General features: G+C 45.0%; 2 protein-coding genes and 1 long non-coding RNA gene across 5 annotated transcripts in view; 1 reads left to right on the forward strand and 2 right to left on the reverse strand.

The window, feature by feature from the left end:
• Positions 1-7,700, reverse strand: part of LOC144275683 (uncharacterized) — a 26,025-nt gene extending 18,325 nt beyond the window's left edge. For both annotated transcript variants that reach the window (XR_013348081.1, XR_013348080.1), the window contains exon 1: positions 6,559-7,700. This is a non-coding gene — a long non-coding RNA (uncharacterized LOC144275683). The remainder of the gene's footprint in view (positions 1-6,558) is intronic.
• HNF1A (HNF1 homeobox A) overlaps positions 1-9,820 on the forward strand; it is a 17,435-nt gene extending 7,615 nt beyond the window's left edge. Inside the window, exons 2-10 of one of the 2 annotated variants that reach the window (XM_077835149.1) lie at positions 305-504; positions 1,368-1,554; positions 2,193-2,431; positions 3,852-4,009; positions 6,617-6,818; positions 7,725-7,916; positions 8,206-8,327; positions 8,672-8,813; positions 9,693-9,820. In XM_077835149.1, coding sequence (XP_077691275.1) covers positions 305-504; positions 1,368-1,554; positions 2,193-2,431; positions 3,852-4,009; positions 6,617-6,818; positions 7,725-7,916; positions 8,206-8,327; positions 8,672-8,813; positions 9,693-9,820 — 1,570 coding nt within the window. The remainder of the gene's footprint in view (positions 1-304; positions 505-1,367; positions 1,555-2,192; positions 2,432-3,851; positions 4,010-6,616; positions 6,819-7,724; positions 7,917-8,205; positions 8,328-8,671; positions 8,814-9,692) is intronic. The other variant, XM_077835151.1, reaches the window with a different exon arrangement.
• Positions 9,821-12,837: 3,017 nt separating this feature from the next.
• Positions 12,838-17,950, reverse strand: C15H12orf43 (chromosome 15 C12orf43 homolog). Its single transcript, XM_077835346.1, has 6 exons — positions 17,809-17,950; positions 15,686-15,731; positions 14,876-14,974; positions 13,973-14,046; positions 13,538-13,628; positions 12,838-13,210 (listed from the first exon to the last, which is right to left on the reverse strand). Exons 1-6 carry the CDS (start codon positions 17,948-17,950, stop codon positions 12,844-12,846), a joined length of 819 nt encoding a protein of 272 aa, XP_077691472.1. The 3' UTR covers positions 12,838-12,843.
• Between the last annotated feature and the right edge of the window lie 5,952 nt (positions 17,951-23,902).

Below are 23,902 nucleotides of genomic sequence, written 5' to 3' on the forward strand. Positions count from 1 at the left end.
GCTATCAAAAATACTTGCCTAAATCTTTTAATGAGTAAGTCATTTAGCTTGGAGGTTGGGTCAAACCACTGCATAGACTGTCACACTGAAGAGGAGATTTCCTTGGAGAGATGAACGGCTATTATACAGCATACTAAATCTATCCTACCTGCCTCATCAAAGGCAAAGCGTGAACAGAGGATTCACCTCTCTCATTGCTTCATGCAAGAAGTGCTGGCTGACATTCCTTGAATCCCTTCTGTACAACCTGGATACCCAGAGAAGAATTCTATCTTTAATGAGGTGCATTTTCTGTTCCTTCTAGAGAGGATCCCTGGAGAGTAGCAAAGATGGTAAAATCCTACCTCCAGCAGCACAACATCCCTCAAAGGGAGGTGGTGGACACTACAGGTTTAAATCAGTCTCACCTCTCACAGCACCTCAACAAAGGCACACCCATGAAAACCCAGAAGAGAGCTGCCCTCTACACCTGGTACGTCCGCAAGCAGCGAGAGGTGGCCCAGCGTAAGTACAGCAACAGCAAATCTGCTGGTGTCCTATAGTTCCCCCTACCCTCATCTGCAGTGTGGAAGGCAGGGGAGGGGGGGCCCTTTCTAGCAATAAGGTTAAACAAGTCCATGTCACCATTCAATAGGGGTGGCCAAACTGCACAAAGGAGAGCAGGCTATAGCTCCCATCTATCGGTATATCCAAGTGGAGGCATCGATTTGGACTAAGATAGAGTACTGCCCAATGAAGTGCATTTATGTAAGCACAGACAGCATAGCTGATCACCAGCAGTGATAGAACCCAGGACCTTCAGCACCAGAAAAGAGTTTTCTGCAATTTCATCTAAAGAAGTAATTCATTTAGCCATGAATAAGTAGCAGGCTGTAGCTCTGGGGTCAGCCATTAGTGGGATATCATCTCACACATACTAAGCCAGCATGTTACAAATACATGCTTAAAAAGGATAGCCTTTGCAGCCTCCACCTCCATATGAACGAATGTGGCTGTAATCTGTTTAATTTTATACGTATTAGATGAGCCCCTAGTAAAATTAATAACTTGGCCTTTGGTTGGCCTAGAGCGTTGGACTCTACATGAGCTGCATCCACCCCAGCTCCTGCTGCTTGTTCCATTTCACTGCTTCACACTAGAAATCAAGATGCAACATGTCTGATGGTCCCATTGGGGACGATCTTACCCATTTTAGACAAATATAGAGCTTTATTTAAATCTCATCTAGATTTTGCACCTGCATTTGTTCAATAGTAGGAGACGATGAGTGGGGATAAGCTGCTCTGAGCCAGTTGAATTCCAAGCAAGAGAACATTATAGAAACATCCTATCAGCAAGCAAAGCCCCTTGCCCATTTGTGTTTGCAGAGTTCACACATGCTGGTCAGGGACTCGTGGCAGAGGAGCCCATGGGAGACGACCTGCCCACCAAGAAAGGGAGAAGAAACCGCTTTAAGTGGGGTCCTGCCTCACAACAGATCCTATTCCAAGCTTACGAGAGACAGAAGAACCCGAGCAAGGAGGAGAGAGAGGCATTGGTGGAGGAGTGCAACAGGTGAAGGAGGGCCTCCAGTGTTGATGGAGGAGGGGAAAAGAGAGGGTTGGAATGGGCCTTTGTGTCCTCTTGCTATACTGCCAGAAGCCATACTCTACTCTGTGTCAGGGCAATGTGGTAGCAGTGGATTGAGATCTCCTCTTGTTCTTTCTTTGGGATACAATTTGCAAAACACTGTGTAGTGAAATCCCAATACACAGACAGAGCAAGAGAATGATTATCTAGAGCCAGCTTTAGAACAAGCTTCCAGCACTGAGCTCTCACTGCCTGTTATTCCCGTCCTGGGCTCCAACAACCTGGCTCTCTACCTACTGTAAAGAACAGCCTGCTCATCCTGCCCTGAGCCTCTGCTTACAGGTGACCAGGCACGACAGCATGCATACAGACACCAAAGTCATGAACACACCACACACTCATATAGAGCATGCCCCTGCCCCCACTCCATGAGTGTATCATCAAGGGCCTGGTGTTATAGAGACCCTGCCTGGTCACAGGAGGCACCCCAGCATGTATTGGCTGATTAGGGAGTCAACCCCGTGCTATCAATCATTCGACAGTGCTCCAGCTCACCAAACAGAAATAAAGTATTTCCTAACGCAGGAGATCACCAAGGTCCTTCCTATGCTCTTTCCTGACAGGGCAGAGTGCATTCAGCGTGGCGTTTCCCCATCCCAGGCCCAAGGTCTGGGCTCAAACCTGGTCACCGAGGTGAGAGTTTATAACTGGTTCGCCAACCGTAGGAAGGAGGAGGCCTTTCGGCACAAGCTAGCCATGGATACCTACAGTGGGCCGCAGCCCAGCTCTGCTCCCCCACTGACCTCTCACAACTCTTCCTCCCTTCAGCCAACGCCTGCTATCTCGCCAAGCAAAGTACATGGTGAGTACTGACTACAAAGAGCGAGTTCTGGAATTGAGACTGGTGAGCCTGCAAGTTCAGGCACCAAGGCCATTTCGAAGCCTGTCCCTTCAGAAGCTGCTCAGTAGATGAGAGAGCCAAACTGATGTGGGGTTTACACAAGATGAGAGTGTAGGTGATAAAGGGATATCTCTGCATGCACAAAATGAGGGGAGAAGGGTGACAAGTGGAGTGAAGAGGACATTGGAAGCTTAATGCTGAGGGAGTGCCTTATAGTCAGTTCTCATTCATTGCTTGGTCACAGCCCCCTGTGATGAGCAGCAGTCAGTAATCCCTATTTCAAGAGCTCACCTGTTAGGTTGTATCAGAGGTTAATTGTATACCCTTTCTTCTCACATGCATGCCTCCCTCTTTGGGAGCCTCCAACTGCCGTAAGTTTGGGACATAAACATTCTTGGCTGAATTGTTAGAAGTTACGAAAAGTTACCCTCTGCGTCCTCAGCAAGCCAAAACAGACTGGCAGTTTTCATAATCACTGAAAGCAGAAGAGTGGCATCTCTGCCTCCTTTCTCTGTGGTAGCCAGATGAACAAGCAACAAATACCTGTGTTCAGCAAGCTCACTTTTCTATTATGTAATGCTCAAATGCTTTGTCCTTTCTAGTGTTTCTAGGCAAAAGTCCCTGAGATGTCAGTGTGTTAGTGAAGTAGTACCAATCATCACCGATCTCCTGGTCTGCAAGAGACACTGCAACTAGAGCACAAGTGCAAACTCCCCTTCTATGCAGGGAAGGGAATAATGCTGCTACCTAACCTGTCCTCAATACTAGAGCAGGAATTTAATGGTGGAAATTCCATCATCCCTCTCAGAGTAAGAGGTTGCTAGCAATCTCCCTTGACACAATAGAGTAGAGAGGGCCTACCACTTAAAAGTCTAGAAGAAAGAATTCCCCTCTCCCTTTGATGGGTGGTGGTCTCTCCAAGGAAGGATTTGGGTCTATTGATGAGGCCAGAAAAGCCCAGGATTGAGTGAACCTGGAAGACTGAGTTTCCCTCTCACTTTGGGGTAGATGCTATCACCCAGACTCCCTTCCCTTCTATATTTACTCCCAGGAAGAATTTCTACCCAACTTAGCTATACAGCTTCTTTCCCACAAGGATACTCAGCCCTGCACAAAGCCGGCACATTAGGAGATTACTTGTCCAAGGCCACCCAGCAAGCTACTGGGAGGATTAAAACTTCGGCATGTTCTTGGTTTCCAAGTATCGTGCTCAGTCCACACAGCCCCTCAGCTCCAAAACAGCACCAAGGAAGGAGGGCTGCCTCAGTGCACCTGGCACTTCTAAGGCAAATGCCTAGAAAGGGAATTGAATTTATTGCTTGTCCTAATTTACTAGATCAGCCTCATCTGTGGGAACCAAGTCTCTCCTTTTCTGACATAGGAATGAGGTACAATCAGCAGCCAGCCAATGAGGCCGAGTCTTCCAGCAGCAATCATCATGGGAACAGCTCCATGGTGACCACCCAAACCATTCTCCATCAGGTCTCTCCCCCTGGACTGGAGCCAAGCCAGAACCTATTGACCACAGACACTAAGCTGGTGAGTGACCTATACTCTAGTCCTGGTGACTCCATGATGACAGAGAATCAAAGAAGAACCCCGGGTTTGCAGAGGACAATATTTAAAAATGATATTTTCCAGACTGCTGTTAACTCCCCACAGCAGTACCAAGTCCAAAAGCATTCTTAGGATTCTCACACCATGCCACCTAGTGGTGGGGGTGGGTACTGGGAGCATGAAGACTAAGTAGGACTACCCTATCCAGTTACTGCCCTGGGATTAATCAAAACAGTATGGTACACCTTTCAGTAGGAAAACAGGGCCCAAGACATCTAATGACACACCTGTCTTTAACCTCCCCATCCCAAAAGGTCTGTTCCTCTCCCACTGATCAATTACCTCTCACTTCTGATTGAACTCCACACTCAGCAAGATAGCTGAAAAGAATCCAGTGGGATTAACAAAACAGGGACTGTTACCTGTCCTGACCCATTTGTAAAAGTTAGGTGCAACAGACCCATCTTGCATAGAATTCCTACCAATAGGTCTTGTACAGTAAATCTGGATTGGACCAGCCTAATCATATTCATCCTGAGGCAGATCTCCTTTGGATATCTTTCATTAACTAAGCCTCCTCCCATGTGGTTTGTATCGCTATGCTAAGATTATATGATTGATCATTCTTGCCTGGTTTGCACACTTCACTTGGATTGTATGCTACGTAGAAAACCTGTTAGCAAGAAGTTTGTATTGCTCCACAGCTGTCCTGGGGCAAAGTTCAATTCATGAATCCAATTAAAATCTTTACAGTTACCCAGTCACCTTGCTGATTTTCTGGTCACTATTGTGATGGAAGTCTTTCCACAAGACTTTGAAAATCTCCTTTTACTGCTGTATACAAAAAGGGACACTGTCAAGATGGTTAGTCCAACCATTTACCCTATTGCTCCTTAATCTTGTTCCAAATTCAATGCAAATGTTTATGTTTAAGTAGTTCCAATTTATTTAACTATATATATTAAGTGTTCAGCTCTGGCAGCTTAACACTTGTGATACTTTTATAGGACATTTTAACTAGGGACCTCACATGGCTTACGGCAGGGGTGGACAAACTACGACCTGGAGGCCACATCCAGCCCTTCAGACGCTTTAATCTGGCCCTTGAGCTCCCACCAGGGAGGAGGGTCGCAAGCTTGCCCTGCTCTGGGTGTGCCATGGCTCCCGGAAGAAGCAGCATGTCCCCCTTCCAGCTCCTACGTGTAGGGGCAGCCAAGGGGCTCCACGTGCTGCCCCTGCCCCAAGCACCACCCCACCCATGGGTTCCTGGCCAATGGGAGCTGCAGGGATGGCGCCTGCAGACAGGGCAGTGCGCAGAGCCCCCTGGCCGTGCCTCCACATAGAGCCAGAGGGGGGACATGTCGCTGCTTCCGGGAGCTGCTTGCAGTAAGCGCCACCCAGATCCTGCACCCCTGACCCCCTCCCACACCCCAACCCTCTGCCTCAGCCCTGATCCCCCTCCCACCCTCCGAACCCCTCGGTCCCAGCCTGGAGCACTCTCCTGCACCCCCAACCCTCATCCCCAGCCCCACCCCAGACCTGCACCCCCAGCCAGAGCCCTCACCCCCTCCTGCATCCCACCCCTCAATTTTGTGAGCATTCATGGCCCGCCATACAATTTCCGTACCCAGATGTGGCCCTTGGGCCAAAAAAAAAAAAAAAAGTTTGCCCACCCTGGTTTACGGACTACAACCCTCAACCTCACTAGAAGGTAGATATGAATTATGAAGTTAATCTGAGAGTTTGAAAGCTGAGACACAGACAGGTTAAATGACTTGACAAAGGTCACAAATTCAGTCAGTGACAGAACCAAGTCTAGGACTTAAAGTCCTGCTCTACCCACTAGCCAGATATGTTCCCTCTATCTGTAACAAGCAACCCTGCAATAATGCACACTAGAATTTACACCCTTCTGGTGCGTACTAACATAGACTGTAGAGAAACCCTAAGAAACGAAGGACTCATGAGTTCCTTAAGTCACTTAACCTCTCTGTGCCTCACTTCTCGAACTCTAAAATGAACTTCATATCTACCTTCTAACGGGGTTGTGAGCGTTAAAGTTTGTACAGCCTTCTGAGGTCCCTAGTTGCAAAGTGCTAAACAAGTATAAGTATTAGGCTGCTAAAGCTGAACATTTTTTTTTAACATATTAAAAACATTGAAACTTTTTTACATAAAAATTTGCATGGAATTTTTAAATATGATTAAGCAGCAATAGGGTAAATGGATCGACTTCTGTACCTGATTTTCTCCTTCCTAACATAAACTGAGGAGAATACTTCACTCTATGGGAACAGAGGCTGAATTCACAAATATTTCTAATGCACTTTGAGATTCTCAGATGGGAGTAGACTGACCAGGGAAAAGTGCTACTGTTCATACCGTGACAGTGTTCTTTAATGGTTAATTAATCAGCATGGAAGCAGCATCAAAGGAAGCATACAAACTGTACTCAGCTAAATGAAGTCCCTTCCAAACGGTCAGCAGCTGGGTGGGAAACTGATCACAGATTGGAACTTTAAAGTGCTCACCATACTCCAGCTGTTGTGGATGGCATTTTCACAGCTCTTCTTTCTTCCTCATGCACAGATCTCTGCTCACGGGGGACCTCTCCCTCCTGTCAGCACCCTGACCGCTTTGCACAGCCTAGAGCAAAATCCACACACATTGAGCCAGCAAACCCAGAATCTAATCATGGCTTCACTGCCTGGTGTTATGGCAATTGGAGCTGGTGAGACCTCATCCCTGGCACCAGCATTCACCAACACAGGGGCCTCCACCCTGGTAATAGGTGAGCAGTGAACAATGTGGGGACGGTGGAGGGCTCATTGTGGTTTCTATCCCATGCTCCGTTTATCAGGATTTACCCAGAAAGGAAAAAAAGGATCTACGATCATAATTGTTGCTCATTTCCTGAGTCAAAAGCTTTGAGGCTGCAGGGAAAAATATATGGGTGGGGGAGTCAATCACAAATATAGGGATTGTCGGAGCTCCTCGGAAGCATTAGTACTTTGCACCAGTCCACATGATAGGAAAATGTTCTGCTCCTGTAGAGTTTACCAGTTTAAATGTCACAAGTGGGGAACGGATGGCTAAGGAACTTGAGTAAAGGGATATAAAACCTTTTGTCTCCATGTCATTGGTTCAAATCCAGCTGTTTGGCAGCCTAAACAAAATGAACCCCATGAGTCTAAATTCAGATTGTTGTGGTTAGTTACACATAGCACACTTGCCTCTCTTGCCAGCAGTCTGAGGTGAGGTTAAAATAATGACTGGGCCATTAAACTTCACTCTCACTTTTAAAGAAGGTCTCTCCAGTGAAGGATAACAGCAGATTTGAACAGAATTGCATTGCGTGATCTGTGGCTGAACAGGATGCCTCAGCTCAGGCACAAGCAGTGGTGGTAAGAGCTGCTTGCAAGGGGCTTTTCTGCACGATAGGTTGCTCAGACTACTGTTGATAGACCTTGACTTTCTGAGACACTAAGTTCATTCACAACTCGACAAGGCACAGCTGTAAAGCAGCTCCCCCTGCCCCAAAGAGTCCTAGCTCATACTACTATTGTAGATTAGGCACAGCTATGGAGAACACTCCAGAATTTCTGCAGACCTCACTTTAGCAGAAGGAACAGTCATGCACTCCCAGTATGAGATGAGATGAAACAAGGAACTGAATATGCATGTCTTTATTTCTCAGGCCTAGCCTCCACCCAAGCTCAGAGTGTTCCTGTGATAAACAGCATGGGAAGCAGCCTTACTACCCTTCAGCCTGTCCAGTTCTCCCAGCAGCTCCACCCATCTTACCAGCAGCCCATCATGCAGCAGGTCCAGAGCCACATCAATCAGAGCCCCTTCATGGCCACCATGGCCCAGATACAGAGCCCCCATGGTAAGGGTTCAAACTGGATTTCCCAAACTCCACAGTCCCTTTTGCTTGGGAGGTTATTGATGGCCTCTGGGCTTGCAGCACTCTGTTTATTATCAGAAGAACAACAGAAGAGGGTAGGTGATTCCTCTCCTGGATCCATGTCCCACTGGTTGTGTCTGAGATTCAGGATTGACTGACAGCAGATTCATGTTGGTGTCACTTTGGCTAAATTGATCTCCCATTTAACTGTTCCTGGTTACAACTCTCAGAGCTCCAGCATCCACACAATCTTGTTTTCTTTCATTTCTAGCTCTCTACAGCCACAAGTCTGAAGTGGCCCAATATGCACACACTGGCCTTTTACCCCAGACCATGGTGATAACTGATACAGCAAATCTCAGTGCCCTGACTAACCTGACACCAACCAAACAGGTAACAAAGCAGGGAATAGTGTTTATCATATGCCTTCATTCCCCTACTTAAAACTGCACTGTGTATCACGTAGCATACTGCCTATGCCAGTACAGCATATCTGGCCCCCTGTCCGTGCCACTCCAGCAGGACAATCTTCCTCACCCCAATACCAGCTGGAACACTGGGAACATTAACCCAAGCTTCCTTTCTGCATTGCCAAGCAGCAATGAGTCTCCTTGGAAACAGGACCCGCTTGCTGTTTCCAATCCAGCTTGCCCATGTAAGTGCCTATTGGAAGGCTTATAGGAGACAGATCTGACCCAGGCACTGTTCCAAAGCTTAGGAAACATTAATTTTCTCAGGTGTTTACATCTGAATCAGAGACCCATACGGAGTCCGGGATCCACACGTCAGTGTCACAGACACCAACAATACATTTACAGAACCAAGACACAACCATTCAGCACCTTCAGCCAGGCCATCGCCTCACCCCAAGCCCAGCTGGTAAGATCAATAAACTATCATTTTATACTGTCCCTCCATCCACCAATACCCCAATGGTAGGACATGAAATAGCATCCAGGACTTCCTATTCTGCGACACAACTCCAACCAGGTCCTGGGGGATACAGAAAATGACATCATGAAAGGATGGTCTAAAGCACAGTCCATAGCAGGGACTTTTCAGCATATCCAAAGTGAGGTCTGGGTGTGGATATGGGGCCTATTGAAGAACACAGGCAGGAATAGTGTCCCTACAGAAACCTGCAGAAGGCATTCAGGGCTGGGGAGGCAGAGATTCCTTCGGGGATAGGATATAGGGTAAAGCCTACCAACTCTGAGAGGACATTAGCAAGTCATTTTAATTCCACATGGGTTGATCCCCATGATACTTTGAGAACAGCTTTGGATCTCGGCACGCAAGTTTTTGCATATGAAATAGGAATGGGATAAAGGAGTGAGGGCTTGTCTATAAAACCACCGAGTGTGCACCAAACTGGAGCGTAAATCTACCCTGCTATGCACCCTGTTGCTGCACACTGGAAGTTCCACAGTGTGCTTTAATCTACGCCTGTTTCAAAGAGGCATAGATCAAGGTGCACTATGGAACTTTTAGTACACTGCAGCAGGGTCCACACAGACACTTACTGTGTGGCAAGCTGGTGTGGGGTAGATTTACACCCCAGTTTGCTGTAAACTCAGTGTTTGTGTAGACAAGCCCTAACTCTTCAGTGATGACAGGAAGATATCAGACCGTAGTGTCTGAGATGAAGAATCCTGAGATGCCATGTAGAAAGAGGGAAAGAGGGAGGGAAGGGAGAGGGGAATTAGAGAAGGAACAGATGAAGGAAACTACCATGCTAAAACTGCATGTTTTTAACAGTCTCCTCTAGCAGCCTGGTGCTCTACCACAGCTCTGACTCCACCAACAGCCACAGCCACTTGCTGCCATCTACTCACAGCGTTATTGAGACCTTCATCCCCACACAGATGGCATCCTCCACTCAGTAACCATGGTGACCAGTTCACAGGCGACTGCAATGACTGAGCCATCAGGAGCACCTCCATCTGTGTTTGTGATTCACTGTCACTGCTGCCTTCCACAGGGAGGTCCGGAGGCCTCCAGCCCCTCTCCACTGCCTTGCGTAAAGTCCTCACCCTCATCCAAACACAACACAGGAGGGGGTTTTTCTTGAGAACAAAGCTATGAGCACACATCCAGAGCGGATGACAGAGGAGGACAGGGCTGACACCACTAGCTTCCACTGCCAAAGGGAACAGTGGCCAGCATAGAGACCAGAAATTGAGGACTTCCACCAGGATAAGGGTCTGAATGGTCTATGGCAAAATTGCAAAGGGATAGCTGGAATTTTCATTCTTCTTAACCTTAGCTGGGCTGCATATATGTAAACCTGCCAATTCCACAGCAAGTCAGTAGAGCTGAGCAGCTAACGGCAGGTGAGCACCGCTTAAACACCCACCACTGCTGCAAACAGACTGATGGAAACTGAATGAGAGAGAAACTTTTCTAGGGGCAGACAATACAAGAGCCCGAATACTGGCCTTGCAGCTAAAAAGATCCTGAGAAACAGAGCCAGGGATCACATAAGAACTATCCTCTCATTACAGAGCCACTAACTAAAAACTTGCCGTTTCTTTAATTTAAAAGGGACGCTGTCAATTTATTTAGGTTCAGAAATATGACCTACCCTAAAACAGCCCTGGCCTAGTGGAAGAGGCCTGAGTATTGTCAATAGTTCTACTTTGTTTTAAATTCAGAAATTCAAGCTGAGGAGAAAGGAATGTTTATTTCTCCACATCAGCAGGCTTGATTCTTGGTCTCTCACGCCCCTCACAGGGTGATCAGTGGAGCCGGTGTGGTCAGCATTTGGGATGGGGAGAGAGAAAGAAGTGGCTCAACAGAATACATCTGAAAATAATGGTTCAGAAACAAGGCTCTTTAAGCCCTGTCCCTCATGTTACACCATTGCCCCTTCTAACAGGGATTGTGTGTATTGGTCTCTCTCACACGTATCAGACCTTCTCTGTAAAATCTCCATATAGGTGGATTGTTTTAGTATGAATATAGTGTAACCACATCCTTAATTCTTAGCCCTTCACTGTGTGCTGATGCTACAGCCCTCACTTCTGTGAATAACCCCTCAGATTTCCATGGATCTATTTGTAAAATTGAACACTTTGGGTCCTGAGTCCCTAGTTATAAATGCTTCTAGTAATTCCTCTTCTTCCTTGTTGCTTGTACTTTCATATCACTGAAGAGCTGCAAACAAACATAGGAGAAGCCATCATAAACTTCTTTCTGGGGTTCTAATGGAGCTGAAGCTATCAATTTACACTGTAGAGGGGACAAAACCCAATGAGGGAAAAATATGATCAAGCCTCTAAAAGGGTAAGAAACAATGGAGAATAAAAGAAACCATACAAATAAGTTGACAGTGTCCCTATAGCCACCATGTCTTATGACTTAAAACATATAGATGTAATTTGGTGCCAGTATTCAGAAGACTTTTTCCCTGGACTCTGATATTATGAACTATTAGAGCCTAATTTCAGTAACCAAAAATCTCAATGGAATTTGTCTCTAGGACTGATGCCCCTCTCCACTCTGTGTTATCCTGTAAATATATTTAACTTTCAGTAAACTGAAAGAAAACCATTTGAGACTGTTGTATAAGTGAAGTCAAATTTATGAGGAATCCAGAAAAAGTTTTAAAAGTCACATGATTTTCAGAAGTTAAAATTACTTATAATTGTAATGAAGGCCATAAGGCATGGGATTTCTGTTGGTGTATTAGGTTAATTCACAGGCTGATTTTCAAAATACTTTTGCAGTTTAGATGCCTGCAGGGCATTTCCTTATGTGAAAAATATTGGGGTTCTTGCACAAAATGTAGGTGACTCCCAGGACCCTACAAGGAGCAATATTTTCTCACTTTAGCATCTCAAGTTCCTCCACCCATCCAAATATTAGGTCTTTCCCTGAAATCTCAGAGCTGCAGGCCAATATTAGGAAAATAAAAACAGTACTGAAAGCTGCCAAAAACTGCTGCTGCATCTCAGAGAGACAACATAGACCTGGTTGATGAAACAAGGACTTAAATGCAGTTACTGCCATGCTGGGCTCAGAGACACCTGTTTCTGGCAGTTCTACAGCATCATCAAATAGCTACAGACAATTGTGCAACTAAAGGCACATATGATGTGCAATACCTCTGTTAGCTGTGCCCATCCTAATGGAAGAAGATGGCAGTTGTGCATAAGACATTATATTAAATGAGACTATGAGGCATTTATTGTTATTGAATTCTACTGCACACTGGCAGATGTAATACCGTGAAAATAAAGCACTGAGGGAGTCAGTTTTGAAAGAAACACCTGCTTATAACGATGAAGTGACACCATTGCACAATCTTTTCATAGTTCTGCACAGGACCCCCGGAGAGGTGTATATTCCATGGGAATTAGTAACATGGCAGGTTTCGGTAACGTACTTCTGGTGATTATAGGAGAGGTAGGTGGGTCCCCAAGATTTGCCAGGATATTTGTGGATAAGTCAGTCTCTCACAGCCTGGAGCGTTTCTCCCATGATTCTGACACCAGGTGGTGGGAGAGGTGAAATAGGAACTGATTCTCTATCACCATCTCCACCAAAATCAGTTTATCACACATGTATACTAGCTCTGGGACACAGGATTTGGGCTTAATACACAGAAGGATCAGACCAGGGCGGAGGTGACTCTCAATATGTCCCTGTATCGCCCAAGTCTGTGCAGAATACAAAATCCTTCAGTGCAAGGTCTGCATAACCAGCAATGCAAGTAATTGTTTTGTGATGGAATGGAAAAGGGGAGTTCCCCAAGGGATGCCCCCAACAAGGACAGTCACTTAAACTCTTACTCCTTTGACTCCCTTAAAACAGAAGCTTTGCCAATTGTTTCTGCACATTTCCAGCAGAGGACAACGTGCAGGAACTACCTTTGTTAACTTTTCACCATCCTTCTTCCATCCGTGGTTCACAGAGCGGAATCATCATTCGCTTCTTTTCTGGTAATCTTTTTCTTCTTCTTCTTCTTCACTACTCTGGGCAATGTTGTGTCCTCTGTACATCTGCCTTCTTGCCTCTTACACTCTCCATCAACGGAGCACAGAGTCTCGTTGCTGATCTGGCAATATCCTGCTGTCTTCTGTTCACTATTATGCTCTCCTCTAGCTTTCTTCTTTCTTTTCTTTTTCTTCTTTTGGTCGTCCTCTGTGCACTCCTGTTTGTGAGCCTGGCTGGAATCCGGAGGCATCACAGAAAAAGCACTTTGCTTCAAGATATCTGCTGCTGACACAGCAGCCTCTTGGTATTTCTGCCATTCCTGGTCACTGTCCAGCTCACTGGAAGGGTTGCAAGCAAAGTGGGAGGTAAGTATGTTACACTTTCATTCTGAATTCACCCAAAACACAGACTCTGAGATTAGCATAATCGTGATAAATGTAATGGATTTGTGACTCAAAAACATATTCCAGTGACCACTTAACCAGTCTGTACTCCAAGCTGCCCTTTAAATGCATTATGTGCATTGGAAAAATGAATGCAACCTCTAGTTAAAATTCCTAGTTTCCCTGCACTAGGAAAAATCTTTTTCCAAAGTCAAATGTAAAAGGAATCTCTGAAACAGCATGGAATATTTTTAGGAACAAAGTAGCAGACTAACATCTCACCTAGAACTAGAAGGTCGTCGCCTCCTGGCTAAGAGCGGAGGTTTAGATTTCCCACTATCTCCTGGAACAGATGAAGAGAATAAGCGAAAACCTAAGAAATACAAAAAGGAACAGGGGGAAATAAATAGGTTAGCAAACGATTTTAGCCAAGATATAAAACAGTCAGCAGCAGCAATCCCTCTATGAGGCAACAGTGGTGTCAACCCTCACATGGAATTTACGTTGGCCTGAAGAACTAGAAGGTATTAGTTAAGCTTTCTGCACTATTACATAAAGGTAACAACCCCTGCTGATATTAACAGGAAGTTCTTCTACCGCACTCTTTCTTTAATCTAGAGCACTGTATGAGCTAATACCAGATAGAATTCATTACATTTGTGCCAGTGGAGAGCTATTAGATGAGTGCTGACAACAGTGATTGTACTTGGAACTCACCATCGTCTTCAGAGTCAGCTGTTTGCGTGGAATTCCGTGCAGGACCTGATGAATCCTCCAAGACAGTGATGTAGCTATAAGGAAGACCACAGTCTGATTTTAGGAAAGGAAACAAATATTCAATTTTATGTAGCCAGGCTGAGTTTAAGAAGTTGGAAATGTTAAACAAGATTAAAGTGAGCAGTTAAGTAACCTTCACTCAGTTCATTTCAATATTTTTACTTTCACAGCTAACTCCACAGAGCACAGCCATTTCATTCAGAAGTGTGGCACATAGAAACTATCGACATGCAACATTCCAAGCAGCCAACCCACATTGTATCCGAAGCCCATTAGTTCCCATGGGCCATACTTCCACATTAAAGAAAGGCAGCAGTAATCTGCAATTAGGCGAAGTCTTTGAACACCTACCATTATGCCAGCACAGCTCTGAGTTAGGCTGAATTTGTTTGTTGTATGGATACGTTGAAAAAAAGATCACACACGTGGACTAGATAATTTCCTGAACAGATTCAAAGCCTGGTCATAAATGGAGGTGGCTCTGATGAATCTCAATCCTATCTATTCCCTTCCCAACACAGAACACTGAGCACTGAAGCTAACAAGAAAGGCTCTGTAGCACACACCAGGTCTACTACATTACCAATGGGTGAATAGGACAAGGGTCAGTTCACGAGCATTAGGAGCTCAGTCACAAGCCAGCAGTATGCACAGGGATGTAAGAAACAAGAAAAGAAACAATCTTTCCTCAAAATACAAGATGTTTCCCATGGAAAAAAGATGTATTTAACTCTTCAGTTATTCACACTTCTACCACTCAAGGGTATTGACACTGCTCTTGCAAGGGAAGGTTCTGACTAAGGCTGATTTAATCTCTTAACGCTGTGCTTTGGTACTGGTTACCTGTCTAATATTGCTCCCAGTTTCTTTGCAACATGTGCTCTGAACTCTGGTGTGGTCTGTAATTCGTTGCCATCTCTGTCATGGTCATTCACCTTCTGTCTGTTTGAAATAAAAACAATGTGTGATCTCCCTCAGACCCAGTAACCATCTGCTGCTTTCACCTAAAACTGAAGACTGGGGACTGGCAATGGGATAGAGCACCTTAGACCACTAAGTGAGCGATTCAAAGCCAGCTCAGACTGATAGTGGCCAAAAGCCACTACCATCAGAAGACTGTTCACTAGGATGTGTGAAGCTAGCTTGGGTGGTCTCAGTATGGTTCCCAAAAGACAGATGTCCACATTCCCTAAGCATCAACAACATAACTGACCTTTTGCTGAGAGTCTCAGCAGCACAGGCCAAGGATTGGAGCTTGAATGCTCCTCCCATTCCTTTGTCCCTGAAGAACAGAGTTGGGGGTATATCAGCAATGTGCTGCTGCTCACTCCAAACCTGCCCCTGAAGGGAGGACTTTATTAAAAGTTGCCAGATTGTAAGCATAGTCTCCAAGCCTATCAAAGAAAAATATTGAGAATGAAGACAGGAGAACGTGGACTCCACCACAAGGCTTCTAAACCAGGGATTACTTCCCCCATTGATCAGGGGAAATATTTGGTCACTTTGTCTTTTGTCCACAACTGAATACTATGTCTTATAATGGAAAGGGTCAGGTAACCTTAACTACTGTATAGGCAGCACAAGTTCTGCCTATAATCACTATAATTTCATTTTTCTTCACGCAAACAGCACTCTGAAATCCAGAAAAAATACCTGAGACTGGGCTGAACTGATAATAACTTGTCCTTCCCAAAGCCACCTGATAAAACAAAGCAAAGGCAAATTAGAAATCTCCAAGACTAAAACATCTTTAATCCTAATTCCACTGTAGATGATTTTACAGCGCAAAAGTAATTTTTGGAAGATAGAATAGTGGTCGCATTCAAAGGAGGATACGGATATGATTTGAAACATTTTTCAAGCAAACTACATGTCAAGTGACTAACTCCACTTGCTAAAATAATGCAACACGAGTTTAATACTGAACCCAACATCTACTGGAGGGAAGTATCCAGCTATGGCAAGAATCTAATATATCTTTTCTATTATGATCCTAAATGGAAGGCAAGCCAAGTCCTCCATTGATAGTACCATATATCACATACTCTATGACACAGAGCCCCATGGAGAGCCAAACTTTGAAGTTTGAATTCTGGGGCTTGACAGAAAGGCTGCCAAATCTGATTAGCATTTTTAGATGGGCTTCCTAGAAGTAGGGTGAGGTACAGATGAAGGTCACTGGCAGGGTGAAGACACAAGATAGAGTAAGTCTAAAGCTATCTGGCTAGTTAGCTACTGATTAAGTTACCCAGAAATTCTGTCTGGATTGAGTAGCTGGATACTATGTCTGGTTTAAGTGGAACCTACTGATTTAATTTATATAAAGATGATTTTTTTCTTTCAGCAACCTCTGTATTACTGGGCCTTTGATTTTTTACATTGTACAGGCTCATTTTCTAAGAAAAATCGAAAAAGTCTTCAGTCACAACATGTCAAAACCTCTGCTGAGAGTATAAAGAAAGTATATGGTTCTCTCACAGAGACAAGAACATTAGGTAACACCTACATTTTAAACCTTCTGTCTGATTAAACAGCAGAGACAAAGCATTGTCCAGCGTTTAATATGAGGCAAGGTTTTTTTTGTTTTTTTTTTTGTTTTTTTTTAAAAACAGGGCTGTTGAGGGTCCTATCCAAATTGTAACAAATGACTTTTTTTTGGTGGGTGGGTTCATCTGCAATGCTAGAGAACTATTGCAAGAGTCACTCTGCAGCAGAGAGGGAGCCAAGATGCATATTCCCAAATCATGTTACTGTCCTAAACGGTTAAAGCTTTAGCATGGTCAGGAACATCAATGGATGCGGTCTACACTCCAGGACTGAACTATATTTTAACCATAACAAGGGAATACTGTATTAAAACCCTGTCTACAAAGCAGTAGCTATCAAAGTTTAGACAGGATCTTAGAAGATTTCCAGATTTTCTACTCTCTCAGCATTCAAGCAAGCAGACTTGGACAGCATGCAAGACACTCTTTGCACTTATCCAGAAAAACAGTGGTAGGACAGCATGGGGAGTAAGGAGCCAGCATAGCAAAAAGATTTTTCTTCTGTATATTAATTCCTCAGATGTAATTCAAAGTATGATCCATAACTCAACTGTGTGACTTATACCAAGGTCAGGTACAGTGAAGAAAGGTAGACAAGACACCAGACATGATTCATGATGCTAGAGAATCCTCAGTCCTCCCAATTCTTTCTTTTTGAGATTCATTATTTCCGACTTATTTTAAAGACCGTTTTTAAGAAGTGTTTTCTTACAGAGAGTGCAGGTTAGCATGAGATTTAATATGCCACTTTTTAATTTTTTAACATAATCTATCCCTGCTTGAGTCAGGTCTGAGTTCACCATTAGTTTAGTTCCTACACCAACTGTACTCTAGACACAATCATAATTACACATAAAGCTGCTCAGTTAGTAATGGAGGGGCAAAACTGCCTTTGAGAGGCCACACTGTGGGGGGCAGGGGCTTGCACCCACCTACTGTCCCTTAAGGCCCTCCAGCACCCAAAATCCAGAGCTAGCCACCTCGCCTGCTTTGGGGTCTGGCTGCTCTTACTGAGATGTGGGCCAGCCACAGGCTCGGCTACTACCCAGGGACCAGAGAGGCAGGAACGGAATTGGGGTGTGACAGCCTAGGGCACTCCACCGGATCAGGGGAGTCCAGTCCCCGCTTCCCTGGGTGCTGCCCCCACCCATAGGAGGGGAAGCGCCTGCTCTCGGTCGGACCTGTCGCCACCAAAATACAGGACCCCAGCGTCACCCCCAGCCGCCCTACCGCTGCCGGGCTCCGGCGGAACCACCGCCGCCCGCCACCCAGCCGGGTCCCAGGCGGCCTCGCGAAACCGCTCCAAGTCCTCCGCGCTGCTGCTCTCCGAGTCCGAAACATTCGCGCCACAGCCACCCCTGAGCGCCGCCATCTTGGAAACCCCAGAGCATCCTGGGACTTGTAGTCCAGGCCACAGTGACAGGGGACCGAGAGCTCTCTGCTGATCCCATGCGTTTGCAAGTTCCTGCTCCAGCGGGGAGACTCTATGACCTCGCCTCTCCCTCAAGTGGAAGGGGTGAGGGAGTGGAGAGCACTTCCTCAGTGGGGCTGGCTTGGGCTGGGGGGGTTGGCATGCTTGTATCTCCCTCTGCAGGGGTCCTGTTTCATCTAATCCATTTAAAATCTGTTCTGAATGATCGTTTAATTGAAGGGGACCATATGAAGATTTATGACAGTGTTTCTCAACCTTTCAGGTTGGCAACCCCTTATTCAAAGTAAAAAATAAAAATAAAAATCATTAGCTGCTTACATTTACTATAAGAGTGAAAAATGTATCAATGACAAGCCTATGTATTTGTGTATGTGTTTTGAGAAGTTGACAGAGAATCCTTGACCTTGAAAGGCAAAGGTGTGCAGGGACTGCAGGGATGAGATTTTCTTTGCTTTAGATTGTAATGGAAATGTTCAACATCTCACTACCAGCCTTGTTGCCTTTTTTGATGTCCCTGGGGGGGGGTGTCACGATCCACTGCGTGAAAAACATTGATTTATGGCATTCAAAACCAAGTGTTGATGTACAGTCATCCACAGCACTCTGATATCACAGAGGGAGCAGAAAGTGTCTGCTAGGATTCATCTCATATGATAACCTTTCACTGCATGGTTAAGTGGAAGGAAGTTACCTCTCAAAAGCAGATGGGGAGAGGGTCACAAGGTGCATAAGAATCCAGTAAAACATGGAAAAAATGTCAAGTAGGCAGTATCTATTCTGTATCAAGAGGGGTGAAACACATTGGTACTGCAGTGTAAAATAAATCTGCATTGTCACTACCTGTCGTATAACAGTTCTGTGCATACAGAGAAGACAGTCTCCAAAGATCTCAAATAGGCAGACACAATTTACTATCAAACTCAAAACTTGATTAAAAAAAAAACACAAAAGGAACTGCACTGCCTTCCACTGTCAACCAACCTGCTTAAACCATCTCTGGACCTTTCCCCATGACATACTGTATGCTTTGTAGCCATTTCTTACAACTGCCAGTTGTAAGACTTTGATGTCTATTATTAGGAGAATTGGAATTTCCATAATGGATCACATCAGTAGTTTTAGTCCAGTACTGTGTCTATGCCAACGATGAGCACCAGATGCTTCCAAGTGCAGTGTAAAAACCTCCTCTGACATTTATATGATACCTGTTTATACAGGACTTACATGGTTTAGGATGCCAGTGATGGCCCTGTCCCTTTAGAGATGGGGATTTTGGAAGATATATATAATTCAGAAAGATAGCTGGGAGCTAAAGTCCCATAGCACATGATTAGGAGCAAGCATGTCATCTGCAGAAGACAGGATATAAAGCTTCCTCTTTCTCAGGCAGGGTCTTGTAGACAAAGAGACCTGCAGTGAGCAGAAGGTCCTGGAGAAGGACCCTTGTTGACCTAGGCAGAAGGGCCTACGAGAGATGGAAAGTACTTAGTATAGGAAGGGCTGTAGGGAAGATGCAGGGAGAGCAGAATGTCCCCAAGTGTGTCCCAGTTAGGGCATGAAGATACTTCTGATCTGAGAATGTCAGCAGTTTAGAGAACTGATAGGAGAAAAGTCTGTATGAGATTCAAAAGGACTTGAGGAGCCCTGGCAAGTGTGAAGGGTTGTTTACATTCTGGTAATAAAGAGAATCCTATGAGGGGAACTGATTATGTTGAATGCCACTATTGTGTTTGACCATCTACAAAGAAAGGCACTGAAAAAGGAAGGAAATCAAGGCACAGCAGTATACCCAGATGGGGATGGTATAGTAGCTTGGATAAAAACTTGTAATGTTCTCATTAACCATATAAAAATATATAACCCTCTGAACTCTATTAAATTCTTGGCTTTAGTAAGGAAAATCTTTCCCCGTGTCATTTTTAAATTTGTTGTCTTTCCATTTCATTTGTGTTCCTTGCTTGCTAATCTTATTATGAGACTAGAAAGAGCCCCTGCCCCTGAAAGGAGCAGATCATCCTGTTTTGCACCTCTCTCCCTACGCACACCTGAACATTGTCCAGCCCCACCACAAGTTCTACCCTCTATACCCTTGCAGGACATAACCTCATCTCTGGACACAGCTACTCCTGCAACAGCTGGAAATGATTTGAGCTGATATTGGTGACAGTAGGCCACCAGAATCAGTCCCAGGGTATTTAAAATGGCAGCATTTGCCTCAGGATAGGAGCCAAGCTGCTCATGACTCCAGGTTCCAGATGCTGCCTGGCCTCTCCCATTAGGAATGGTGCAATATTGCCAATTCTCACGTTTTCCACAAGGAACAGGATTTTGCCTGGGCTGGAGATAGGGTGATCAGATGTCCCGATTTTATAGGGACAGTCCTGATATTTGGGGCTTTGTCTTATATAGGTGCCAATTATCCTTCCACCCCCCATCCTAATTTTTCACCCTTGCTATCTGGTCACCCTAGCTGGAGACCATCTGGCCATAACAGGAGGAATTCCAGCCCTCAGGTGAATTTGAGCTCTGCCTGAGGGAAAAATCCCTCTGACTGTCTGCCTGTGCCTGACCCACCTGCCTGCCTCCTGGAGCCCAACAACCAATCAGAGCTGCTGTAGGAAAAGCTCCCTCAGAGCGGATCTCATAGGAGGAGAGAAGGGAATTGCAAATGCCCAGCTGCTCTGCTCCCTCCTATCAGCAATGCAGCCCCACAGGTTTGGGAGCGGGTGAAGCACCCCAGGAGGAACAGAGGTGCAGGGCACTGAACTGATTGTGGGGGCAGAATTGATGGGGGGACAGGACTGATTTGGAGGTTGGGAGTAGAATTAATTGCTTGGCAGAGGATGGGCAGATGTGGGGGTGAGAGATCCTGCATGGAGGCCAAAATCACCTTATCCAATAGATTTAGGAGAGTGGGCAACACTAATTGTCCCACCAACTGGGGATTAGCAGGGGAGTTCAAAATCAGAAGACCAGCCAAAAAAACCCCCACCATATAGTTACAAAAAAACCCAGACCTCAAAATTCTTGATCTCTTGAGGCTACCAGTACTGGTGGTGCCACACTAGCTTCCCAACTTGATTCCTCCCTGCCAACAGCACTGATCACTTGCTCAGAGGTGTGGAAGAAGGCCTTGGGATCATTTTCTAGCTCCAGCTTCACCAATCCAGGGCCAGGCCTACCTGAGCTATCTTCTCCAGGTCTTGTAAAACTTCTTGGAGCCCATTTCTCCAGGTATTGCAGGACTGTCTCCAGTTGCTGGTGTTGGGTATCCTGTCACTATTGAGACAAAGTGCACATCCTCCTGTTTTGAGTGACTCAGTGCAGGGAGTGCCTGGGTCTGTTGCTGCTGTTCTGCCAGTAGAGGGATATCTTCCATCTTTTTCCTCCGTACTAAAAATCCCAAGGAAGGGGAGGGTCCACCAGAAGAACCCTTCAGCTGTCTCTTCTGCCTCAAATAAATTGGTTAGTCTCTAAGATGCCACAAGTACTCCATTTCTTTTTGTCTTTTCTGTAGCTGCTTTTGTTTTCTCTTTCACTTTCTCTTCTGCTGCCTCAATTTTGCCTCGGTTCCAAAGGCTGATCACCTGCCCACATTCTCCACCACAGATAGGATGCTGACCTGTCTTCTCAGCCCAAGAAGGACTAACTCAAGGCCCAGAGTTTTCTCAGCTCAGGCCCTTCCTTCAGGGCGTAGTTTATTCTTCAAACAAACAACAACAAAAAATCACAAAATAACACCAAAACAAAGCAATTTCCCTGCCCAAAGCAGTCTGTAGGGGTCTAGAAACTGCTCCGCCTCTGGTCTAGGGCCTGCCACAGGAGTCACAGCAGCTCTTCTTCAACTGAGCTCTTAGCCCTTTAGAAGTCACCATTCACCTGACACTTTTCCAGCAAGATCTGATAACCAAAGAGGGCTGGCTCTAGGCCCTTAAGGGGCAGACGACCTTGTTACGTCCCTGTTCACTTTCTATGAACAATACATTGAATAACATTTTTCTTATTCACCTTCTCTCTAAACAAGCTTAACTTTTTCAGCTTCTTCTAGTATGGAAGTGTTTCCACACTGATCATCTTTGTTGCCCATCTTTGGATCTCTTCTATTAGTTATCTTTTAAAAGAGGAAATGATGTCTACAAGTGAATAGCATTTCAGATGAGGAGGTACTATGGATTTATATGGCATTACAGTATTTTTAATATTGTTTTCTATCCCATTCTTTTGATAAATTAACATCTAATTTATTTTTTAACTGCCTTAGTGCATTGAGAAAATTATTTCGTTGAGCTGTCACAATGATGCCTAGGTCTCCTACCTTCTGGCAAGAGTGGTAACTATACCACTCAGGAATCAAAGAGACAACATTTTTGAGAACATTAACTTACTTCCATGCTTTTAAAACAACAGAAATAAAAAACAGAAACTTTTATTTTGTAATGAAAACCTATAGGAAATTTTTGAGACAGTAGTTATATGGTGATTGTTGCTGCCTTGGTCCAAGTTTTCTGGGATCATCCCAGCTTTAACAGGGCTATCTCAGAATCACAAAAGTACCTTTGTGGCCCATGTAAGATCTTAATTGTTTGATATGGCATCAGAGTGTTGAAACTTACATTTCCAGCACAAATCCAGGTTTTCTCCCCCCCCACAAACAAACCCACTCTCCTGTTGGTAATAGCTTATCTAAAGTGATCACTCTCCTTACAATGTGCATGATAGTCAAGGTGGGCCATTTCCAGCACAAATCCAGGGTTTAACAAGAACGTCTGAGGAAGGGGGGGAGGGAGGAGTTAGGAAAACAAGGGGAAATAGGTTACCTTGCATAATGACTTAGCCACTCCCAGTCTCTATTCAAGCCTAAGTTAATTGTATCCAATTTGCAAATGAATTCCAATTCAGCAGTCTCTTGCTGGAGTCTGGATTTGAAGTTTTTCTGTTGTAATATCGCAACTTTCATGTCTGTAATCGCGTGACCAGAGAGATTGAAGTGTTCTCCAACTGGTTTATGAATGTTATAATTCTTGACATCTGATTTGTGTCCATTTATTCTTTTACGTAGAGACTGTCCAGTCTGACCAACGCACATGGCAGAGGGGCATTGCTGGCACATGATGGCATATATCACATTGGTAGATGTGCAGGTGAACGAGCCTCTGATAGTGTGGCTGATGTTATTAGGCCCTGTGATGGTGTCCCCTGAATAGATATGTGGGCACAGTTGGCAATGGGCTTTGTTGCAAGGATAGGTTCCTGGGTTAGTGGTTCTGTTGTGTGGTATGTGATTGCTGGTGAGTATTCGCTTCAGGTTGGGGGGCTGCCTGTAGGCAAGGACTGGCCTGTCTCCCAAGATTTGTGAGAGTGTTGGGTCATCCTTCAGGATAGGTTGTAGATCCTTGATAATGCGTTGGAGGGGTTTTAGTTGGGGGCTGAAGGTGACAGCTAGTGGCGTTCTGTTATTTTCTTTGTTAGGCCTGTCCTGTTGTGTCAAACCATTATGTTACCTTGACATGCTGCTTTAAGTGTCATAAAACTGTGATGAATGAGTTTGCCTCCTCTGACCGATCTCTAAAGACAGCAAATCTACTAGTGTAGGTAGAAAGAAAAGGAGTACTTGTGGCACCTTAGAGACTAACAAATTTATTTGAGCATCAGCTTTCGTGAAGTGAGCTGTAGCTCATGTTTTAGATACTACACACATCTTCACCTTAACTATGTGTTGGTTGATACACCTGCATACAAGTGGAAATTCCAGCATGGCTGCTTGTTTGTAGCATTGCTGTGGATCTTGCGGTAGACATCTGCTACTGGTGTTGACTTCTTGGCTCTTAGGGCTTCTGCTTTCCCAGTCTGAAGCCATAGGTTAGTTCATGGTCTGTTTAAAAACAATAAGGC

This window comes from Eretmochelys imbricata, chromosome 15 (genome assembly GCF_965152235.1).
Source record: "Eretmochelys imbricata isolate rEreImb1 chromosome 15, rEreImb1.hap1, whole genome shotgun sequence".
Classification (NCBI taxonomy): Eukaryota; Metazoa; Chordata; order Testudines; family Cheloniidae; genus Eretmochelys; species Eretmochelys imbricata.

Bases quoted from the DNA above. Each gene is read 5' to 3' on its own strand.
- C15H12orf43 (XM_077835346.1), bottom strand. From the start codon at position 17,950: ATGGCGGCGCTCAGGGGTGGCTGTGGCGCGAATGTTTCGGACTCGGAG. The intron at 14,975-15,685 runs GTATTTTTTCTG...TATTTCAAACAG, and splicing joins TCAGTTCAGCCCAGTCTCAG to ACAGAAGGTGAATGACCATG. The intron at 14,047-14,875 runs GTAACCAGTACC...TCTTCCTTATAG, and splicing joins CTGGGAGCAATATTAGACAG to CTACATCACTGTCTTGGAGG.